The sequence below is a fragment of the Thunnus maccoyii genome, chromosome 6 (assembly GCF_910596095.1).
Source record: "Thunnus maccoyii chromosome 6, fThuMac1.1, whole genome shotgun sequence".
Lineage (NCBI taxonomy): Eukaryota > Metazoa > Chordata > Actinopteri > Scombriformes > Scombridae > Thunnus > Thunnus maccoyii.
In genome coordinates this window covers 32,434,094-32,444,028 of record NC_056538.1, presented here as the reverse complement: position 1 = coordinate 32,444,028, position 9,935 = coordinate 32,434,094, and the positions used below count along the sequence as shown (strand labels likewise).

Sequence of the window (9,935 nt, the reverse complement as noted above, 5' to 3'; positions counted from 1 at the left end):
GGTGATTATACACTTATTAAAACATACTTGTGAATACTATATTCCATTTCTGCCAACTCTGTTCCACAAGAAGCCACTAAATTCTACATACTGCACCTTTAAATGTTACTAAACATGTCGTGCTTCAAGTCACTGCAGACTTTTTTTCTGTATTAAACCAAGACCACAATCTTTCCCTGACCTTTACCAAGTGCTACCATAGTTTAACCATAACCATAAAAAGTTTAATGCTGTAGTTTCTACTAGCGGATGTTGTACTGCAGGATCAAAGATTTTGGTGGGAAAAAAAACAACCAGGTACATTGTCTAAACATTTCACTCATATGTTCAGTATCAATATTTTCGCAATTTGCCAAATAGTAATCAATATTTTCTCATTATGTTGAGAGGAAACATAATTCAGCCAGCATTATGTTAGACGGGGTTGGTCTACCTTACACAGAACTACTCTCCAGAGACTGAAGACGTAGTCACTGTTATTAGTCTTTGGATCAGTTTCTGAAACAAACTAATATGACCAAACTCTTCATAATGAAGGAACATGTCACCCAGTGCAGCGGTGTGACTCACTGATGTGTTTTTAATAGTTTTTGGACAACAATGGAGGTCTACGGCACAGAGGAATAAGATATATCTGGCTTTGGATACACACACAATACTTGTAAGTAGATCAGTTCATTGTTGGTTTGGATCCAAACACGAGATTTGTCCCCAGCCATGAAAATCCCCAGCAATGTCCTTTAACTTTGTTGTTTTGTGTATTTTCTCTCATTCTCATGCACATTTGACAAATAGATTTCATGGGGCCATTTGTAGTAGTAGTAGTAAACTTCATGTGACTTCCTAAAAATCAAGGATTATGGGCTTCTTTCAAGAACACATAGTATTCACCAACCATTCAGTGAGAAATCCTTCTCAACACACAGGCTGTTATGAAAAACATGACATCATCACCAAGTAGACGAGACAGAGTGATGGAAAGGAGTTTCCACAACAGAGTTCAGTAAACCACTAACACTTGATGACAAAATCCCTCCTGGCATGTACTGAAAGTTAGAGACTGATGATATAAGATACAGTGAACATTTCTTCCCATTCTGTCATTACAATCTTCTTCTCCTCCTCTGGTTGGAACTTTCTTTTTCAAACCTCCTCAATCTCCTCCTCCTGACCTCCTCAGCACTTCCTTCCCCCTCAGCGGGGTGGAAACCAGAAGAGTCTTCTCTCTGCCTGGTTCGTCCTAAAAATAAAACATTATTAACTAAATGTAAGTGTTGTCAACATTCAGTTTTTTTAATCCGCAGTAACAGCCGCTCTCTTACCTCTGTCATTCAGGCTGTTTCTGATCGCCAGCTCTATTTGTTCTTCCTCTGTCAGTCCTGCGATATAAGATTCTGTGTAATCAGATGTAGAGTCGGTTGTATAATCCTCTGCGGGCTGTGGATCTGCCGAGTCTGCTCCTGTCTTGCCACTGTAACCTACAACGACATTTTCACACATGAAGACAATATAAATCAAGTCAGATTATTTATAGAGCACATTTAAAAACAACACATGTCGACCAAAGTGCTTTACAGAGAGATGAGAATTACAATTAAATAAAGACACACACATAATTATGATAATAATGAGCAAACTATTCCATAGTTTAGGGCCAACATTTGAAAAGTAAAGTAAATAAAATACACATTAACCCAACAGTAAGCAATAACGGATGTCTTTGTGTGCTTCTCATTCCTTTCTAAGGCTGTCACTTTTCAGAATATGTCTGAATGAGTGAGAACTAGCATGTGATTAATTTCAATTAATCCAAAAACAACCCAGCAGACTGATCTTAAAATATGTCTTACATCAGGGGTTACATCAACTTAATTTTTCTCATTTACTTTTTCAGACTTTCTTCTAATCTATGTTTTTTTTTTCTTGTGAATTACTGGATAATTTGACCTCTTCTATCCTGTCATTATTATCTAAACGAAACAATCTGTGAAGGATGAATCACATAGTTGACGTGGTCACAACTTAATATATAGAGCTCCAATAACGCTGTTAAAAGGGCGTTACGAGTCAAAAAAGGAACTGATGTCCCTGCTTGATGTTCTGCTCATTTGATTTGCTGCCTCTCTTTGGTGCTTTGAAGTCATGATTATAGTTTCAGCTCAGCTCCTGATGGGTCAGAACCACATGAACAGGTCAGGGTCAGAAGGCCCCCTGCTGGAGCACAAGACAAACAGCTTCAAACAGTCTGTCTTGCTTATTTTGAATTTAAACAAATAATTAAGAGTTTTAAATATAACCTGTCAGGTCTTTTCTGTTCAATGAAAAGGTTGCACTGCTGCATGTTCCTTTAAACAGTAACTCAACAGCGAGCTGAAATGTAACCACATCCATCAGTGATGTCAGGAAGTACTGACCAGTACCTGAGTGGACTTTACATCACTGCAACAGGGTAACCAGTTAATTTACTGGTGATACAGTAAGTTCCTCTTTACATGCTGGCACATGTTTCTAATGTTCAGGGGCTGTATTCACGAAACATCCAAAGGCTGAAAACCTAAAATGTCCTAAATATAAGGCAAGTGTCAGTCCAAACTTAAGAACTGGAATTGACATGTACCCACTGATTAAGTTAATTGAAGAAAGCCTTCTTTTAGCTTCTCTCTTACTAAAACTTGCTCTCACCAGCTTGGTGAACTGGTCTGAAGAGGAAACTCTTAGCTGGAACTTTTAGTGCCATTTAGGACTCTGAGTAGTAAGATAAGGTCCCGTGTAAATATGATCCCAGAGCAACAAGCATTAGAAGTGACAGGAATGCTGAGCTTCAAATGGGATTTCAATAGAAATACTTTTACTTTACTAGAGTGTAACCCTGCTTTCTAAACATGTCATAAATCCTCTCTTTTCCATTCTTCTTCTGTCATTAAAGCCTCCTGGGTTTAGGTATTGAACATTTCTGACCTTGGTGCCCTCAGAGGTAACATCAAAAAATGCATTGTGGCAAATTGTTAGTATCTACAGTGGATTTAAGTTACTGAATAACTGAACAAATTCAGTTATCATACAACATACTACGTGCTGGATTGGTGCACAATTGATCTGATATTATATATACAGTACATATAAATGTGTTTTGGTAAATACTCTGTACCTGAGGAGCTGTAGTATGAACTTGGACGTGGATTATTTCCATCTGAAGAAACAAGTTCTGAAGGGAATTTATAAAAAAAAACACAGAATTTCAGTGAATATTCAAGGACAGATTGATTTCTCCTCAGAAATCATAGGACATATGTCACATATGATAGGACATATGTGACATATGTCCTATCATTTATAAACACACACACATATACAGACACATGTTATGTCAGTTAGCAAATATAATTAATGTGTTACAACTAATTGATGGGTAGTGATAATAGGTATGTGCTGATCATATTTGCAAATAAAACCTTCTGTCTCCACACATTTTAAATTATACACAGATTTTAACAGGTTATTGGATTAAGGAACTCAGTCAACACAAAGATCTATATAAACTGTCTTTTTAAGAAAGCACACAAACACAAACACACACACACACACACACACACAGACCTGCACATGTGTTCATGATGGTCTTCAGTGGACCCACAGTGTATAGCAGACCCACCAGGATACCTGCCAGGTGTCCAACCAAAGAGGTCCTGAAGAAGAACCACACAGACCACAGTATGAAAAATGCACTACAGTATGTTCAGTATGTAACTGTGATTTTGGGAAAATACTGCAAAATTTCAAAACTTAACAAAGATGAGACAGGATATTTGTCTAAAGACCTATATTACCTATATTGTTTGTTTGTTTGTTTTCTGGGATATTTGTGTCTCACCACTGTTCTCACTTGTGTTTAAAATTCTCAATAGTGTCCATTACCACCAACTCAAAACTACTAGCTTGTGTCATACATATCACAACCTGCTGACTGTGCACTGAAGCTCTTTGAGAAATTTACAGTGTAGTACAAAGTCCAGAGGTTGTGATATGTAGCACAACAAGCTAGTGAAGCTCATGGATGTGTAAGAACTGGATACAGCGTCGCAGGCGGGGCCCCGTTCATTCCTATGAAAGTTGCTCAGTGGCGCATGAAGCAATAAAAAATCGACTTCCTGGCATGGATGTATTATAAGAGCTGGATACCGGACTAAAAATGGCGACTATTCAGTCCTATAGGAATTGCTCGCCTGGCGCATACGCCAAAAAAAGTTTCTAGCTCCTGGGTTTGCTTCCGCGTTGTGCGGCCCACTGAATATGCGCAGTAGTGTTTCCTCCGCTGGCCCCGCCCACGAGCTCCCGCTCAGCCCATAAACTTTACATTGTGATGACGTCACGGATTTTTAAATCGCTTTTCTTGGCTCAAGGAAAGTTTTACAAACATAAAACCTCCATGGATCAAAAGTTCATAATATAAAGAGTCATAATTGACGTTGTTTGCAGTTCGAGGCGTCCTGTCAACAGTTTTACAGGCGTCTCTTTTACAATGGTGGTCTATAGGGAGAATCCTTTTTGGGCTGCAGGGGGATTTTTCGCTGCAATACCGCGAGTGACCACTGGGAAAAATTGGCTGCAAGGCTGAGCAGCGGCGCCCTATCCAGCTCTTATTATACATCCATGCTTCCTGGTATGAAAGTACCGAGATCTTCCGTATTGTGCGGCCCATAGAGCATGCGCAGTAGTGACTTTTGCTGGCCGAGTCAGCTACTTCTGGTTTAGCCCTCCGGCTAACTTGAATAGGGATAAAACAATTCAATCATGCGGCTCTTCTAGGCTTTTGTATTTATGTATATACGTATGTAATACATGACATGTTTGTTTGTATCCATGAATTGATCTTAATTGTTGTGCTTTACTATTCTCACATCGTATGTGTTTATGACTTTTGCTTCTCTCCTTGTGTAATCACTGATTTTGTAAGTGCTATATAGATAAAGTAAACTCCAGTATTATTATAACCAATTAATTGTGACAAGGAGCCAAGAGAGTTTGTGAATATAAGTAAGATACTGTTACCATAACGTGTGATTCTGAATGATATATTCTGTACAGTATCTCACCCAGGAGCAATTAGATAGATCAGCACTAGTTCCACCCAGCTGGCGAAGCGATTGGACACACGAGTATTCATCATGTAGGTCACTCCACCTGGGTTGTAATGGTTATTGACCACCTTTAGAGCAAACAGGACACCTGGAAACACAGCGGTAGTGATGAACATCAAAACTCAGGGAGGGATTTCATGAAGATGCTTAGAAAAAAACAGGACAAATTATTCATGGAGGTATTCACAGTTGATATGAAATCAGAGGGAAAAGTAAAAATGAAATGAGAAATTTTTATTTGACAATAGATAAAATTTGAATTTTCATGTCAAATCCTTTCTGTTTCTAACTTTATCATTTAACAATTATTTCTATGATTTATTAGTCTGCCAAAGATGTTCTTCATTAATTGATTAATCTTACCAGAGCACAGCTGACATACTTAAAGGTCTTGTTTTGTTTGACCATCAGTCCAAAACCCAAAAAGATCCCATTTTTCACATTTTAATGTCACAAGAGAGAATGAAATCCAGCAAATATTTACATTTTAGGAGATGAAACCAGTGGATTTTCAGTGTTTTAGCTTTCTGTCAACATAATTTTTTTCAATCTCTCTTATCTGTGAAACATTTGTAACTTAGTTTCTTAAAACGATGATGCTGCTGGTAGTTTGTACCTGAGAAGCCGACAGCACACTCAACGCTGAGAGACGACACATCTATGAAACTCGCCAACGGATCAGAGTCCTCGATGACTTTTGTCAGCAGTGCCTGCAGCAGCAGATAGACAAATCCGTAGAGCAGAGAGAAGACTGACAACAAGTAGAGGAACCAGCCTCCACCCATCCGACGCTCTAGTTTGATACCTTTCCAGATGAAGGAAACCATGTTGAAGTAGAGGTGCCAATCATCGACATGGTGCAGGGGAGACAGGAAGAGGCGGCGCCACTCTTTATACTTGTACACCTGCTGGAGGCTCACACAGGCCTGAGGATTGGATGGATAGAAAGGAGTAGTTATTACAGCAATAACATATTTTACTATATTCAGTGATAGACAGTCTTTTATTAGAAGCCTCCACTTCTTTAGCCTGACAGCAATAGTTACTAGTTACCTTTCAAATTTGGATTTTACACAAAAACATATGATGAGTTTGATTTAACGAGTTGATGATGAGTGATGCATTGTTATAGAAGAAACTATCTGACATTATATACAGTAGTTAAAACCAGAAATGCTGCTTACATGTCAATGCATCAAAAATAATAAACTGGCTGCAACTAACGATTGTTTTCTTGATTAATCAATTAGTTCTTTGGTCCATAAAATGCAGGGCACAAAATTAGCACCAACCACCAGCAAAATGCTGTTAAAATATGCAAGTAGCTGGTAAATTTATTTCACTTATCAAACAATTCCAAAACAATGGTGATCTAATGACTGGACATTCACTAGCCATTTGGCCGGTAGACCAAAAAGTTAATTTTGCACCCTGAAAATGTCATAAAATGGTGAAAAATGTCGATAACTGTTTCCTAAAGTCCAAGGTGACGTCAAATGTCTCATAATGTCCACAATCCAGAGATATTTCATTTATTATCATTGAGGACTAAATAAATCAGAAAATATTCACATTCAAGAAGCTAGAATCAGAGAATTTGAACATTTTCTTAACCAATACTTAAACTTTTTAAAGTGCATTTCACTGATTTCATTTATTTTTTATTTTACCTTTATTTATCAGTGAAATGGAAATGTGTATTCTTATGTTATTTAGTCTTAAGATTATGTTATACTGCCTTATAGTCAAAAGCACATTGTAAAACTATTTCTTCTCTGCTTCCTGTATGAAAATGTTCCCAACAGGTAACATCAAAGGTGAGCTGTGGGACTCGGTCCCTATAACTTTACTGCTCATTGGACAGCGGCAGAGAGGGAAAGTCTAAGGAGGAAAGACAGATAAGGATTCAGCCTTCAACTCTTTATGCACAGCAGAGACCGAGAGAAACTCCATAGAGATATGGTGAATTCATTTAAAATAACTGTTAGGGTGACGAATATGGGATGATTGTGACGCATGTGGCTGTATGTGTACATACTGAACGTCTCTTCAGCCTAGCAGACTGGGGGATCCACATTTGCAAATGTGAACTGGTTATTGCAATAAAACTCTGAAAGACAACTTGCTCTCTGTGAATTCATCCTTAAATTTCCACAGTAATCAGGGAAACCTCAATGAGATTAAAAATCTCTTTTGCAAGAGTGTTCTGGCCTAAACAGGCAAGAACATAAAGTTTCAGACAAACAACATAAAAACAGACAGACCTCTCATTAGTTAATATAAAATAATGAATAAAATTACAGTAAAATCGGATACATCTGTACTTTTTCTTAAATACTTTCATACTCGGTACAACTGAAGCAGTGGGGATACTCCAAATGTTGCACTGATGCATTACCTTTATTGGTGGAGCAGCAGGGAACATGTAAAGATACACATTGAAGCCCAGGACAGCCAGGGTGACTGCAGGGATGTTCCCCACACCCTCCTGGAACAACTGGACCAGCAGGAGCAGCAGACCCACCTGGAAACCCCTCTGCATACTGAAAACAGCCTGAGGAGACATGTGTAAGATCAACAACAAGATATCAGTTACTTTTTTCTTTTTCTCTTTGATTTAAATGTTATATATGTATATATATAAATACATATTAGATATTTCTCTTTCCTGATTCAGGGTGGATGAGAGTGGGGAGTAATGGGGGGGGAAAATGATAATTTCTGTGTATGTTTGTATATATGTAAATGTATACGACTGTAAACTTATATACCTAAGATACTTGAGACTAGGTACATATGTACGGAAGCTGATAACAGCCATGCTTGCAATTATTTTTTTAATGCTGTTATCTCAAGATCCCGAGTTAATTTATCTCATTATCTTGAGAAAACAAATGGCCGATTTCTCCAGGTAACAAGATAATTTATCACGAGATTTATCACGGGTGGAGCTAATTCTCATTTGTTCGTTCCTGTCTTCTCCTCTTCACATCTCCCTCACATGGATAACTCAACTATTTAGACCAAGCACAAGAAGCCGTCAGATGGCTCTTAAGGACAAATCTCTCATAAGTTGGTTCTTTTTCTCTCTCCACCCTACTTTCCTTTCTCTCATTAAGTCCAATAAAATGAAAATGCTTGAAAGCTATTGTCTGATACTCACTCCTACATGAATCTCATCATATTATGATCTGGAGTTAATCAACCTGCCATTTGGTTGTGACACAGATGTTATTAATAAAGTTGCTGTTATCAGTTGCTTCAGTTGTCCATCTATGCTGGCATGGCACCGCTGATCTCTGATAAACATTACAAGTAATAAGAGGAAACAACTATTTATTTTCTTGTGATAACGGGTTGATTATCTCGTTATTTCAAGATAATGAAATAATTAACTCAATAATTGGAAGCACGGCTTCTGTACATATGTTCACATGTATGCATTTTCTTTATTTTCCTTATTAAAATTGAAACATTTTTATCTTTGGTTGTAAATCCATTTGGAGTTTTAAGACCAAATTCTCACATTGTGACTGTTGCTACGACAAACCTACATATAAACCAATCAGAATAGGACAAAGAAATGACACAGAATACACACATTTCACAGGTGCAGATTTTTGAATAAAGTTTAGGGAGGAAACACACTCGTTCTCCTCAATACAAAAACAATTCACTGTCTGTGTGCATTCACTGTGGTGTTACGTGTTCCCAGATTCATATCATATGTGTGTTATGTGGCTCTCTCATCACTGGTAAACATGAAAACAACACAAGAAACGTCCTGTTAGTGGAGTCAGACCTGCAGGTTGTTTTCCTCTCCGTCAGCAGCAGCTCACATGCCCCATTAAAATGCCTGCAGCTTTTTTTTGGGGGCGGTTTTGTTTGTTTATTTTTCATCGCACATCTTAAAATATAAGATAATTTTAATTGAAGAAAATGAAAGAAATACATTTAACATATTAATGTATTTAACTGTATTCATTGTTTGTTGATTGAGAATGACCATGAATGTCATTTAACTTCATATTGATATGATATAGCCCAATATAAAATAATATTATATTATAATATGACATTGTTAAAACTGATAAGCTTCTGTATCTATTCTGCATAAAGGCTATACATGTTATATATGGGGGTTGGGTGGCTCAGGATGCAATGAGAGGATTTCCTTTGAAGGGTTGCCGGGGTTCTGCCTGCTTTGTTTGCCTTGGCTGGACTCTGCTTTTAATCAGAGTAAACAACTTTACCTTTTAAGTGTTGGATTCATACATGAGTTCAAATACTGGCAGAGTGGTCAAAACTCAAGAGACCAGCGGCAAATAAAAGGTTTAATTTTGTTTGTGAATAAGGGAGGGAAAGTCCCTGCATAGCAAGAACAACTTAATTAATACACATATAGAGGCTTCAACAAGGAAATAAAATAATTTCTCTTTCCTCATTCTCTCTGTTGATAATTACAGAGCAGCTATCCTGACACGAAAAAAGCTTTAACAACTAACAGCCTTCAAAAGCAGGTCGACAGATTCTCAAAATGAATCTGAATCATAAGGATCTGAATACATTTTGCATACTTACATCCACTTACATCTGAGTGTAGACTATTGAAGCTGCGTTATTTTTTTGTCTGACATGAGCTCGTGGTGTCGGCAGAACTTCATCCCAGCCTCATGTTGTTGTCAGCCCGTCTCTGTGTGGAGCCAGAAATGAAACCGAAACCATGTCAACAGAAAATGAACATGGGTTTAACTCCTCAAAGGCTGTGGACCAGTTAGGACTGTCCATCAGCAGAAT

General features: G+C 37.8%; 1 protein-coding gene across 5 annotated transcripts in view; it reads right to left on the bottom strand.

Moving 5' to 3' along the window:
- Positions 1 to 639: 639 nt before the first annotated feature.
- The window catches only part of LOC121898939 (rhomboid-related protein 4-like), a 10,536-nt gene continuing 1,240 nt past the window's right edge, over positions 640 to 9,935 (bottom strand). For 2 of the 5 annotated variants that reach the window (XM_042414473.1, XM_042414474.1), the window contains exons 2-9: positions 9,720 to 9,831; positions 7,537 to 7,692; positions 5,755 to 6,064; positions 5,094 to 5,226; positions 3,598 to 3,686; positions 3,149 to 3,205; positions 1,323 to 1,478; positions 640 to 1,240 (exon numbers count right to left, since the gene is read on the bottom strand). In XM_042414473.1, the coding sequence (XP_042270407.1) occupies positions 1,104 to 1,240; positions 1,323 to 1,478; positions 3,149 to 3,205; positions 3,598 to 3,686; positions 5,094 to 5,226; positions 5,755 to 6,064; positions 7,537 to 7,680 (1,026 nt within the window). In that variant the 5' untranslated portion in view covers positions 7,681 to 7,692; positions 9,720 to 9,831 and the 3' untranslated portion in view covers positions 640 to 1,103. Of the gene's footprint in view, positions 1,241 to 1,322; positions 1,479 to 3,148; positions 3,206 to 3,597; positions 3,687 to 5,093; positions 5,227 to 5,754; positions 6,065 to 7,536; positions 7,693 to 8,940; positions 9,011 to 9,719; positions 9,832 to 9,935 lie in introns of those variants that run through there. The other 3 variants (XM_042414475.1, XM_042414476.1, XM_042414477.1) reach the window with 3 other exon arrangements.